Raw genomic sequence first — 14,285 nt, forward strand, 5'->3', positions numbered from 1 at the left:
ACCTAAATGGGATGGAAATCTAAAAGAGTAGATATATGTATATGTATAACTGATTCACTTTGTTGTACAGCAGAAACTAATACAACATTGTAAAGCAACTATACTTCAATAAAAATTAAAACAAAACAAAACAAAAAAAAACTAGTTGTAGACAGACCAAAAACTGACTTAATTTAAAAAATGACTATATCCAAATGCCCACTGACAGACGAATGAATAAAAATAAATGTCATGTATACATAATGGAATACTGTTCAGCAATACAACAAATAAAGTACTGATACACGATACAACATGGATGACCTCGAAGACATTATGCTAATGAAATAAGCCAGATACAAAAGGACAAATACCGTACAAGTGCACTTACGTGAAGTACTATTCAAGAGAGAAGTCAAACTCATAAGAGACAGAGAACAGAATGGTGGTTGCCAGGGGCTGAGGAGAGGGGGGAATGGAGAATTAGTGCTGCATGGGTACAGAGTTTCAGGTTGGGATGATGTGAAAAAATTCTGGAGGTGGATAGTGGTGATGGTTGCATAGCCATGTGAATGTACTTAATGCCACTAAATTGGATGCTTAAAAATGATTAAACTGGGACTTCCCTGGTGGCGCAGTGGTTAACAATCCACTTGCCAATGCAAGGGACACGGGTTCGAGTCCTGGTGCAGGAAGATCCCACGTGCCGCAGAGCAACTAAGCCTGTGAGCCACAATGACTGAGCCTGCGCTCTAGAGCCTGCAAGCCACAATTACTGAGCCCATGTGCCACAACTACTGAAGCCCACACACTTAGAGCCCGTGCTCTGCAACAAGAGAAGCCACTGCAATGAGAAGCCTGTGCACCGCAATGAAGAGTAGCTCCCGCTTGCCGCAACTACAGAAAGCCTGCGTGCAGCAACGAAGACCCAACACAGCCAAAAATAATTTTTTAAAAAGATTAAAATGGTAAATTTTGTTATGTATATTTTACCACAATAAATTCAATTTTTAAAAAAAGCACCTATAATTAGGCAGTCTGTCACAGAGAATTATGAAAAGGAATCTGAACCATAATCCACACTCCACAGCTCCCACGTAGAGTGAAACTTTCTTGATAAGGTTGAGAATCTGCTTATTTACTAGCCTCAGAGACATTTACCCAATGTCCCTGGAACAAGAATAGTTTTGTTTCTCCCCCACTGCCGACTGTACCCTTTGGAGGTGGAAAAAATTCAAATCAGCAGAAGCATACAGGTCCAAATAGTTCTAAGAATAAATTAACTCGCTGCCTCTTTTTGCTTGGCCTCGAGCGCCTTGACTTTACCTCTAGGAGGCCCAGGGCTAGCGATGGACCGAGGACAGCACCAAGGCAGTGGCACTGCAGGCAGGGGACAGCACCTCTCCGCTAGGGCACCTCAGGAACACATGTGGGAGAACTAGGAGAACTAAACTGGTAAACCCTTTCTGGAGGGTAATAAGGCTGCCGCCTATCAAAAAACTGCATATTCTTTGACGTCATTTCCCCTAAGAATTTATCCTTGGGGAACAATTAAGAATGAGAAAGAATTAGTCACATTGATGTTTTACCTTAGAGTTGTTTACCATAGGGGAAAACTTTGAACAGCATAAATGTCTAACCATGGGGCTGGCCACAACAAAAACCTACTCCGACATGAAACATTATATCGCTGTTGACTAAGAACCGACATGGAAATATATTCTTTTTGTTTTGTTTTGTTTTCTGTTTGTTTGTTTGCGGTACGCGGGCCTCTCACTATTGTGGCCCCTCCCGTTTCAACTTAACTGATCCTTGACCTTCTTTTGGGTATGAACCCCTATGAAAGTATGATGAAAGTTATGGATCCTTCTTCTCCTCCCCTTCTCTATAAAGAACAAAACTCCTCTTCTTTTATGCGTGTACATAAATTTTCCATATTATCTTCAGAGGGTCACAGAAACCTCAAAGGCCATCAATGAACTCCCCCCACCCCCAGTGGTCCAGAGGAAACACTGATATTCACCAAAATATTAACAATGCTTACCATTAGTGGAATTATGAGTGCTTATTTTCTTTTTGTTGTATTTCCAATTTAACTATATTTTAAAAATTTGTCTATGATAGAATATACTGTTATTATTATGAAGAAAGTGTTATTTATTTTTATTTGGGGGGGGAATTAAGAGACCAATAGTAAACAAGCCACCTTAAATTATCTTTAGTCTGGCCCCAACCAGTTTCACTAATTTTTCTAGTCTAAGGGAAGATCTCCACCTATGAGATAAATCACCGAGCTTCTTGCAGGTAAATAAATGTAAAGAAGATGTCCATTGCAGAAGAGCAAATGAGGAGATATGCATGAACTTTAAAACCGTACCTCACACCAGTGTCTTCAGCTACCAAGTCACGATCCTTCCCCTGGTCATAGCTCTCAGTGGACGTTTCTGCATTTTCTATAAGTGACTGCATATCACTTGCAAATAAATTTGGTCGCTTCCTCTGTGCTTTAGGGCCAAATGTAGTTTCAAAGCTTTCAGTATCAAGGATGTGCACCTTTGAGTTCTAAAGAGAAAGGAGAATTACAGGTAACACTAAGCAAAGCACTGAGAAAAAGCAAAAAGTTCAAAACCTATCTGGGAAAGGCTTTCTGCTTTCATTTTTGCAAAGCTCAACCCATACCAAAATCTACAACACGGATGCAGCCTGACTTCAAATCAGAAATCCTTATTTAAATAGCAAATGCACTTGTTCCCCTCTTCTGAAGACTCCGTAAGCTTTCCTGGAGAAATACAAATAGTCAAAGCAAATATGAATAGCTGTGTGTAAGACTTGCCAAAAACTCTGCTTTATTTCATTTATCATAAACTTTAGTCAAATGTAATTACTGCTACAACGCTGAAAATTAACTTCTTTTTTCTGACCTTTTTTTTTTTTTTAGCTTTCAAACAAGTGCATAAAATTCGCCAAATTCAGATTTTTGTCAAGGATGATCATGCTCAAATTTGTGGGGTTTTTTTTAAACCAACTGTAGGGCTTCCCTGGTGGCACAGTGGTTAAGAATCTGCCTGCCAACGCAGGGGACGTGGGTTCAAGCCCTGGTCTGGGAAGATCCCACAAGCTGCGGAGCAACTAAGCCCGTGCGCCACAACTACTGAGCCTGCGCTCTAGAGCCCTCGAGCCACAACTAGTGAAGTCCGCACGCCTAGAGTCCGTGCTCCGCAACAAGAGAAGCCACCACAATGAGAAGCCTGCTCACCACAATGAAGAGTAGCCCCCGCTCACCTCAACCAGAGAAAACCCCGTGCACAGCAACGAAGACCCAATGCAACCAAAAAAATAATAACAATAAAATAAATAAATTTATTAAAAAAAAAAAACCAACTGTAAATGCCAACTTTTTCTTGGAAGTTAATTTCTTTCATGGCTAAAAGGAATTGCTTGTTTTGTAAGATGCATTTTAGTTTCAGATAACATTTTTCCTAATTTAGGTAACGTTTTTATTAAATGCACATGCAAAGTCTTCAGATGAAAAACATCTAGCAAAAGTCCAAAATAATAGTTTAGATGTGATAAAAGGAACCTGATCCTAACTAGAACTTGATGTGGAGTTACAGGCAGAGGAATTTTTGAAACAGGATGAAAGTCAAACTCTGAGTTAGGATCTATCACGTAACACTATGTTAACAGCCGGCAGAGAATATCCTCAAAAAAAACAAACACCCTCTGCCCCCCAGTACAGGCTCCTCTGTAAGCACCAGCTACGAAACACGGAAGAGAGAACAACCCAGTGGCTTCTGAACTTAACAGACACCTCTCCAACTCCTAAAGATCCTTAAGCTATTATCAGAGTCTCTAACCCATCTCTTAGTTTAGTTTTACTCACTACGCTCCAACAAGGGAACATCCCCAAACAGAACAGTCACGTTTTACATGAGAACTAGGTTCTAATGTCACTGGGAAAATTATGATCAAAATTATCCTTGAAAATCTCTCAGCCTATAACATACAATATACCTGGACCTGTGTCTATAAACCTGTACCTTAGTAAGTACAAGGTGGTAATATGTCTATACACTAAAATACAGAGACAATATAAGTTACAGTATTTCCACTGTAGTACTGCTACAGAAACATAGTAATTGTAATGCACATACAGGTGAACGTGCAAAAGTTAAAAGCATATCTGGGGCTTCCCTGGTGGCGCAGTGGTTGAGAGTCCGCCTGCCGATGCAGGGGACACGGGTTCGTGCCTCGGTCCGGGAAGATCCCACATGCCGCGGAGCGGCTGGGCCCGTGAGTCATGGCCGCTAAGCCTGCGCGTCCGGAGCCTGTGCTCCGCAACGGGAGAGGCCACATCAGTGAGAGGCACGTGTACCGCAAAAAAAAAGCATATCTGATTTGACTCCACTGTGCAGCAAATCTCAGAATCAGATTTCATAACGAGTAGTAGATATTGCACTAAAATTAAAACAGGTAAGGTTTTGCAAGGCCAGAGCAGAAAACTCATCAGTTACTGAGTACCTGCCTGCACCAAAACACAAACTCCTGCAGCTGTGGGCCCTTCACTCTACGCGTCAGACATTTAAGCACTGAATTTTAGAAGCACTGAACAACTGCCATGGGCAACAAAGCAATAAATCCATAATAGAACTTCTCTGTTCTTCTCATAAACAGGAGTCAATAGTTTGTTGAAAGATGGCTTTAGGGAGGACAGAGAGAACAAAGGAAATGAGCAACTTGTCTGTCGTTCACGAGTTTCCCTGAAAGAACACAGTCACTCCACTGATAGGTGCCATTCTTCTAGTGTGTCATAGAACAAAGCATAATTGACAAACCCTGAGGCAATAAGCAGGCCTTGGGTTTTACTTTGTTCTGCAAGTAAACGCTTTTCTTTGAACTGTTTAATCCGTGTTTAATCCATGTATGCATGTCAGTGTCTTCTTCCCCTCCTCATGCTGGAACTGAAGCTCTGCGCTGTACTTATGTACATTTTTGGGAATTACTATTCAAAGCAAGTAAAAATGTGTAGGCAGGCATTAGGCCATTTCTTTGGTTCTGTGTGAAACTAATTCCAATCAAGCCAGATTCAGTCTTTACTGCACTTCTAACTTCAATGATTAACAACCAATCTGACTGGCACCCTTTCCTTCAGCTGAAAAGACTCTCTAAGGAACTCTCAAGAAGCTGAAAGTGCTCAACACCAAAGGTCTCCCTCCTACCAAGCCAATCCTAATTCTATGTTTCCCCAAAGTTTGACGGAACTACCACTTAAACAAGCTTGCTTACCAAAACCATTTAAAAATAGTATTGATAATAGCCATGATCTATTTAGGTCTAAGTAAGCGGTGGCCTAAGTGCTCGCCATGTGCCAAGAGCCTTACTGGATGTTTCATCTGCATCCAGTCACCCGAGGAGGGGGTCACCTTGACTTACCAGTCAGGGAAGTGAAAGCTCGCAGAGAACCCTAACTAAGGCTGCGGGAAGGGACGGAGCAAAGATTAAAATTCAGGCCTGACTCCCAAGCCTGTGCTTTGGTCCACTACTATGCCACTGAACTTCTCCAACAGAATTCGGTGCATGCTAAAGGTGAGACCCCTAACAAAGGTGAAAGGAGAAGTCTCGGAAAGCAGGCACTATTCTCTATGGAAAAACAAGAGCAAAGTATTGGTAGAGAGGGATGTGCATGGGTGGCTGGGAACATCCTCCATCTTACATGAGGCCGGATTCGATCATGGAGAAGAGACATGGGTAACTTGCTTTGCTTCATGACAACTTTGTATGGATCCTTCAAGACCGTGTCCATTTCCTCTTGAAATTTTTGTAGCGATGACTGCTTAATCACACGTGTATTTCCTGTTTTACAAAAGAATGTTGTTGTTTAACAAATAGCTCCTTACAACTTCCGCCTCCATCTTCCCAGGGACACAGTGAAAGGTAAGATTTTATTTTATTTTTTTTTATTTTTTGAACATCTTTATTGGAGTATAATTGCTTTACAATGGTGTGTTAGCTTCTGCTTCATAACAAAGTGAATCAGTTACACATATACATATGTTCCCATCTCTCTTCCCTCTTGCGTCTCCCTCCCTCCCACCCTCCCTATCCCACCCCTCTAGGTGGTCACAAAGCACCGAGCTGATCTCCCTGTGCTATAAGGGTAAGATTTTAAATTGCCCTCACTCACCTAAACACCTGACACATCCATCCCACGTAGCCATTTTCAAACTTAAAAGAAGGAAAAAAACAAAAAAACTGCCTCTCCTGCACTCATACACTAAGAACTAATCCACCAACCCAGACACACAAAGGGTTTCAATAGTTCTCCAAGTCCAATTTCCTGACTGGATGAAATTGAAAAATAAACATCACTGAATGGAACTGAGATTTGACAAATGTCCTACTTCCTGCTAGATCTGGCAAAGAAATTTGGAGCCAATCACAGCTGATCAGTTAGCATACTCAAGAGAATCCCGAAGCACAGCACCTAAGAGTCACAGCTCTGGTTTTTAGGGTTATTAGGGTTTGAAGGCACTATTAAATTAATAACAAAGCCCTGCAAGGGAACAAAATGAAACTATATAACACTGCTCGGAGAACACCTTGGAAGTGAGAGATCGTATTCACTAAACAGCGCATTGCAGCACAAATGCCAAACTCAAGGTGAAGACAACCACGCTGGGGATGGTGACAATGACAGCGGTTAAAGCTTCTATTGTACTACTTGCTGGACTCTATTCTAGGCACTTTACGTAAGAATATTTATTCATTTAATTACCACAACAGTCCTACGCAATAGGTGCTGTTTTTATCTTCATTTTACGGATGGAGAAATTGATGAGCAAACTTAAGAACCTGACCATGGTCCCAGATATGGCAGAACGAGGCCTCAAACCCAGAAGGTCTGGATCTAGTGTCACCGGACCTTGCCACCATGCTAAAGGCCTCTTGAAGGAGTTCTCTCGGACACTCTTCTGTGCTGTAGTTTCCTAGGGGGTACCAATCCCACCAAGAGACGTACGAGATGTGCAAAGGTGGTTGCCATCTGCCCCCCAGAAGAGAGGTCAAACAGCAGGCAAAGAATGCGGTCTGACCATCTGATGTGCCCACACAGCTGGCAGTGGCTGAGGGAAAGGCTGCAAGCCCCAACAGAGATGAAGGTGGAGTTTCCAAAGGAAGAAATCCTGCTTCCCCAAGGCCTCTGGAGATACGCTATTCATTCCTGGGAAGGACCAACGAGAGGTCCTTTCGTTGTCACTCAGTCCAAATACAACCCCACTAAGAAAAAGTGTTTCAGAGGAACTTCAGGCTAAAGGCACAAACACGCCTGCAAGGCACCTCTCAAAGTCACCTCTCCAGGTGACTGGAAATTAGGAGAGGAGCGTTCTAATGAATGCTAGTCATTAAGGATGATCTCATCTGTCTAAGGGGTTCACTCACAGTGAACAATGATGGGCTCTTTTCAAAAAGAAGTCATTTATGGAAGCCACCGCCATGACTTTTCTCTGCATTTTTCCCACGGTGGGGACTTCTTATCTCATCCCTTTCTCATACTGTCCTTGGCAGTTCCCCTCACCCCAGATACCTGCCTCTTATTTTTATTTATTTATTTTTGGCTGCATTGGGTCTTTGTTGCGGGCTACTCTTCACTACAGTGTGCCAGCTTCTCATTGTGGTGGCTTCTCTTGTTGTGGCGTACAGGCTCTAAGGCACACAGGCTTCAGTAGTTGTGGCGCACGGGCTTAGTTGCTCCGTGGCATGTGGGATCTTCCCGGACCAGGAATCGAACCCGTGTCCCCTGCATTTGCAGGCGGATTCTTAGCCACTGCGTTACCAGGGAAGCCCCCAGATAGCTGCCTTTTAGATACCTGAACATTCTACCCTTTTCCATACAGCGCACATTTTCTAGGGTAAAAATAGCAAAGGACCGCACTCACCAAACCACTTAATGTTCGGCTCCACTCTCGCCACTGTGCCAGAGGCCACCGTTGACTGATACTGCAGAGGCTTAATCACTTTACCACGGCTGTTCCTGAATTGAGGAAATAACAGATTCGGGTTGACAACAGAAGCAAGGCTACAGCAAAGCTGGGTTTACAGAATACGCTTTCCATCAAAAGGACCTCTTTTTTTTTTTTCTCCTTCCAGTTTTAAGTGATCATGAAACACAGATTTTGGTAAACAAAAAGTACTTCTACATTCAAAACAGACTGCCCCAAAGCCACTTAACCTCTTGCAACAGAGCACGTAATGATTTCTGCTCGATGAATAACGACTAATGACCACGTTTAAAAATCTGTTTACTGTTTGTTTGCTTTAAAAAAGAAAACTGCATACTTGAGTCTTTTTTGGATAATTATTTGAAGACTGGTTTAAATGAATTTTAAGTAGAGGGTGATTTATGCTGGAACTCGAAATTCTAAAACAAACTGCAGAGTAGGTGACTAAGGCAGATTAAGTTCATTGACATTTGTGTTTTAGACACATCTTTTAGAACGGATGAAGAATCCAATTACCAAACAAATTGAATAAGACAAAATAAGACCAGGTCGCAAAATGCCACACTCAGCAAGCCCCTGTGGTAGAGGCTGCCTCAGCAGATCTGAGTTGTGATGAGTTTCCAAGTGCCACAACGTTGTGATCTAAAGTTTGTCATCAGAAAAAACAAGTTTTCTGGCCGCTTTCATGACACCATCCTATGTGCTTTGTTAAGGAAAAGCAGATTTCTACCTGACAGATATGTACCTTGAGATTTAACATGCCATCTGTGTAGGCCGAGGCTGTGGGGAACAAGGTTGTCGTACAGTACAGTGACACAATCACTATTTCACCCCCTACTGCGCATGTCTTTAACCCAAAATTCAGTTTATCATATAAAACGGTATTTGAAAATACACTACTCCTACCTGGGGAAAGCGGGGGTGGGAATATCAAAGGCTTAACAGGTATCAGCTATAAGTCAAGGGCAGGAAGGGAAGGGGAGCGGACACCAGCGCCCAGGCTCACCTGCGCTCCTTCTGCCTGTACATATTCAGGCGTCGGATTGTGGCCCGGTCCCTCATGTTTTGGCCTCCTGCTCCCTCAACTCGATCTAGGAAACACAGAAGTGGAAGGCACACTATTTGATAGCCAACAAGTCTAAGTATAGCCATTGCTTCAAACACACCAACTAGTTCACTCAAAGCAGGCAAGCTGCCACCTCACTGCAAAATCTCCACTTTCTCCACGTGTTGCTCCAACAAAATCATTCCTGGAAGCTACATGGTATGACAAAGTTGACCTAATCTGGAACCCTCCGTAGGACTGTGTTTGAAAATCGTAGTAGGTAATATTTCTGAGCACTAATTATGGCACTGTGCTATCCACATTATAGGCATCGTCTCATGTAATCCATACAACAATCCTACCAAGAGGGATGCCTTATCCCCATTCTGCAGGTTAAGACACTGAGGCTCAGTGGGCAAGCGTCTTGTACAAAGATTTTTTGTACAAGAGCCAGAATTTGAACAAAAGCATCAGATCACCATCTGTGCTCTTAACCACTAAGACACCTACCTCTGGGTCTCAGTTTAACAAATACTGAGTGCCTGCTACAGGCAAAGCATCACGAAGACTACGATTCTGACACATAAGTGTTCCTAATGTACCAGTTTCTTAATTTCCTAATGTTTGACCTTAGTTTTATCAACAGCAAAATAGGTAGTAATTCTTGCCTTACATCTCAGAGAGAAAGAGAAGGACAAATTAGCATAGTAATACCGGCTTAGCTTCTCATTTGGGGATGCCTTTAAGTCACGTGTCTTGAAGTCATGCAGTAGAAAACAGGCAGAAATCACAGGACTGGCGGCTCTACTGCTCACTACGTGTGCCCGCTGTGACAAGACACTTCCCCTATTTTGGCCCAGTCTCTTCACCTATAACATCATGATCTCTAAGGGCCTCCTTCAGGTCTAATGCTGTCAGATCCCAGTCTACACAAACTGAATAATTTATCAGCGGTCCAGGTAAAACATTCAACATGAATTAAAATCAAAAACTTTAGGCCATATTTTAATATGTTTTATTAACTAAACCCAAATGGAAGGGATTCCCCCAAAGGCTATCTTGTTCATTCTGTGGTGGAACCTCAACAAAACTCATACACATCTTCAAAAACATCTTTACTGAAACAATCATACTTATCTGTAGCATTTTCTATGCACTTTACCGGATGCGATGATTCCAAGATTTGAAATCCAAATCATCATGGGATGATTCCAAATCTACTAGCCCTTTCTCATTTAAATGGTCAAAGCTAAGGTGGTAGGCAAGTGTGGCCAAGTGTAAAGGGCCAGCTGGGTCAGGCTACATCACTTTTAGTCTGACTTTGTCTAATTCATAGTACTTCTAGTAATTCCTTGAGCTGGAGAGCTGGACTCATACACGACTGTACTATATTGGGGGAGGGGCTTCAACACCTGACACACACAGGGACCCAAGAAGAGGTCAAATTTAAGTGTCCCTTCCAACTCAGAGCTTCCCAGTCTCTGCACCTCACAGGTGGAGATGCCCCAAGGCTGCCAGGCCTGAGTGTTCACTTTCCCGGCTTTACAGCTGGTGCCTGCCATCTAGCCTTGCCAGGCGTGCACGACTGAGCCCTCCTCAGGGCCTAGAAACAAGTAATCATCTTCTCCCTTCTCATCCCCAAAGGCCACTCTGCTTGAAGTCACTCCAAGCAAGGCCACCCGGTGTCCCTCCCTCCAAGCTTCCTCCAAGCTTCCTCCAAGCTCCACCCACCGCGAGCCCCGCCGCCCGTACCAGGATTTGTGCTGGCTTTAGAGGGGTTGATGGTGCTCCGTCCTTTGTACTTGGGCTTCACCATCTTGCCGACGGGACGGAGACCGGAGCGTTGGGTCCGGCCTACGTGGAGTAAAAGATCTCGTAACTTCCCAAGCCGGGATGAAACAACCCGCCCGACCCACGCTGGACCGCGTGCGCAGGAGTACGTCACTTCCGCTCGCATCCCTTCCTTACCCTGAGCGACTTCCTGCGAACGCGAGGCGCGCGCCGCCGTACTCCAGGCTCCGCCCCCGCCCCGGCCTCTTAGGCTTTACCCTGCGTCGAGCCCCGCCCCTCTCTCTCCCTAGCAACCACCAAGCTGCCCTCCGTAGCAACCGCCCAGTTATCCTGGACGCCCGGCCTAGAACTCTTAGTTGGGTCCACCCTCAAATGTAGATGCCTCTTCCCAGGCCAATGACAGAAGGTTAAGTTTAATTATCTTCTGAATTTGTCCTCTAAGCCCTTCCAAAAGTGGCCGACTGCACAACAGCCAAATACCAATGAGATCTTGTCACCCTTCTGAAAACTCCAACAGCATATCATCACTCTCAGCGTTAAAGGAGAGAGAGAGAGAGAGAGAGAGAGAGAGAGAGAGAGACAGAGAGGAAGAGAAACTGAAACTCCTTGCTATCCCTAAAGAATTTTGCATGATCTGGTCCCTGCGTATTTATTTGACCTCATTTGTACCTTCCACTCTCTGGTTATTCTGACATTTACACTGGGTATTCCTTCTGCCTGAATCATCATTTCCCTAAACCTTGCATAGCTAGTTCCTTCTGGTCATTCAGTTCTCAGCTCAAATGTCACCTACAGGTAGGGCTGCAAAATTTAGCAGATAAAAAACACAGGATGCCCATGGGACTTCCCTGGTGGTCCAGTGGTTAAGAATCTGTGCTTCCACTTCAGGGTCCGGAGTTCGATCCCTGGTCGGGGAACTAAGATCCCACATGCTGTGCTGTGTGGCCAAACAAACAAAAAAGCCAGGATGCCCAATTAAATTTGAATTTCAGATAAACAATGGAATAGATTTTAGTATAAATATTATCTGTCCCATGTAATATTTGGGACATATTTATACAAAAAATTCATTGTTTATGTGAAATTCAAATTTGTTTGGGCATCCTGTATTTTACCCAGCAACCCTTCCTCCTGGGGGAAGTCTTTCCTGTCTAATCTGTCTAAATCACAATCTCCCATTCTTTTGCAGTTACTCTGTTATAGTATTCTGTTTTATTTACTTCATGGCATTTATTACTAGCTGAAATTATGTTATTTACAAGTTTATCAGCTGCTTCCCCCAAAACTAGAATGTAAGCTTCTTGAGAGCAGGGATCTTGAAAGTTTGTTCACCACTGTGTCTTCAAGACTTCAAAAAGCACTTAGTAAGGACTAAGTCCTCATTACTAAACATAGTAAGGACTAAATAAATATTCACTGAATGAAGGAATGAATAGATGGTGTCTTACCTGGTGCTGCTGTAGAAGATGCCATAGACTGAGTGGCTTAAACCACAAACATTGATTTCTCACAATTCTGGAGGCTGGGAAGTCCATGGTCAGGGTGCCCATATGGTTGGCTTCCTAGTGAGAATTCTCTTCCTGGTTTGTAGACAGCTGTCTTCTCACTGTGTCCTCACATGCTGGAGAAAGGGGGAGTGTCTTCCTCTTCCCATAAGGGCACTAATCCCATCATGGAGGCTCCATCCTCATGACCTCATCTAAACCTAATCATCTCCACCACCACCACCACCACCCACTCCCACCACCCACCCCCACCGACATACACACACACACACACACACACACACACACACACACCATCACATCAGGGATTAGAATTTCAATACATGAGTTTTAGGAGGACACATTTAGTGAATAGCAGATGGGAATGTCTCTGCATTCCTGAGGGGGAATGAGGGCAGTAAGACCCAGAAGTTTCTGTTTTTACTAGCCAAAGTCAAGTCTCTGTATGTCTGTGTTTCAACCAAGAAGACTCCCTCTTTTTTTGGCACTTCAAGTTGTCAGGAAGTGTCCATCACTGTGCCTTCAGATTAGGTCAGAGAAGAGGTGGTTAGGCCAGAAGAAGGTGGATCCTGGGTGGGGTAGCTTGTTCCATAAAAACAAACAACTTGGTATAAAGTCAGGTCCTCTAATTGTGGGAGGGATGATTGGGTCTTTATTTCTCTGAGTCTGAAACAAACAAACCCCAAAACAATCTTTCTAGAGCAAAACCAGGCCATGTCCTAGACAAGAGTGGGAAATACCTTCAGTCCCTTGAGACTCACTTTTATTGCCCCCAGGGCAAGTATCATGGGCTTAAACACAAGTTTGCTTGAACGCCCTTGACCCTGACGTGGTGTTTGAGGAAGTGTCTCAGAGCTGACCGGAAGCAACTTCACACCCAGCGAGGATCCAAAGGTGTCCTCTTCTGCCTCACTCTGTCCCTTTGACCCCCCAAACAAGAGTGCCATAGCCCACTTCCGGAGAATAGACTAGGATAATGTATTTCTGATGCCTCAATTTGGTTCAAACCAGAATAAACACGAATGGCAAAAATCAGCCCATGAGCTCATTCAGGCTTTGATCAGTGACATAATTTCATTATGAAATTTTGAATCAGGCTGTTGTGAAGTCTTGCCAAGGAGTTTCATTTTCCCAGATGATATGGCGGGTTGTTTCTCTCCTGTTCTCATACTCAGCTTGTGTTTAACATACAAACTTTCCGTCTATTTTTATAATGTGATCCATCAATTCTTTTACAGCAGTATTTGCTGACCCCAACAACCAACCTCAGTTCTACCAGCAGATAAAAAGCCTCATCAAGGAAAGTCAAGCTAAAGTTATTGGTTTGGTTTGCCTGCCCTGCTTACCGCATGTGTAATATATTTTTCACATATATCCTTCCTCAAGTCATGGTGATCAGAGGAGGCATGACATACCTCCAGGCCTATAATTTCTCAGCTTTAAAACTGACATATTCATTTAACTACCCGGAAAGACTGCAGTGTGGTCATATGAATTATGGTACATGAAAGCATCGTATACCCAGTACACACCATGTAGATGGGATGCTTTCTCTTTTCCTCCAGACCCAGGGTTAGCTTCTCACTCCCTGGAATCTTGCTCCTAGTAAGCACAGGTGTGTGTGAATGGGAAGATCCCAACAGGAATAGAGCAGAAAGGTGGTTCAAAACGCCAAACTTTGTGCCAAGTTCTGATAGGAAAGAATGAACTGGTGTTTTTACGGGAAGCAGAGAATCTTGACCTCATTTCCTTCTTCATTCTGTAAAAACTTTTTCATTGGGATCTAATGGACAAGTAGCAGCAGTTTCTAAAGAGGTGTTTTTTCAAAGTGTGATCTGAGGGCCATCAGCATCAGAAACACTTGGGGGAGTTGGTAAAAATCACAGACTTTTGGCGGGCTTCCCTGGTGGCGCAGTGATTGAGAGTCTGCCTGCTAATGCAGGGGACATGGGTTCGTGCCCTGGTCCG

At 43.6% G+C, this 14,285-nt stretch overlaps 1 protein-coding gene across 1 annotated transcript in view; it reads right to left on the bottom strand.

The window, feature by feature from the left end:
* The window catches only part of GNL2 (G protein nucleolar 2), a 26,411-nt gene extending 15,483 nt beyond the window's left edge, over positions 1 to 10,928 (bottom strand). Inside the window, exons 1-5 of the mRNA XM_024738803.1 lie at positions 10,774 to 10,928; positions 8,983 to 9,067; positions 7,914 to 8,008; positions 5,693 to 5,832; positions 2,357 to 2,541 (exon numbers count right to left, since the gene is read on the bottom strand). Of these exons, the coding sequence (XP_024594571.1) occupies positions 2,357 to 2,541; positions 5,693 to 5,832; positions 7,914 to 8,008; positions 8,983 to 9,067; positions 10,774 to 10,837 (569 nt within the window). The 5' untranslated portion in view covers positions 10,838 to 10,928. The remainder of the gene's footprint in view (positions 1 to 2,356; positions 2,542 to 5,692; positions 5,833 to 7,913; positions 8,009 to 8,982; positions 9,068 to 10,773) is intronic.
* Positions 10,929 to 14,285: the final 3,357 nt, after the last annotated feature.

Source organism: Neophocaena asiaeorientalis, unplaced genomic scaffold (genome assembly GCF_003031525.2).
Source record: "Neophocaena asiaeorientalis asiaeorientalis breed wild unplaced genomic scaffold, Neophocaena_asiaeorientalis_V1.1 scaffold106, whole genome shotgun sequence".
Taxonomy (NCBI): domain Eukaryota; kingdom Metazoa; phylum Chordata; class Mammalia; order Artiodactyla; family Phocoenidae; genus Neophocaena; species Neophocaena asiaeorientalis.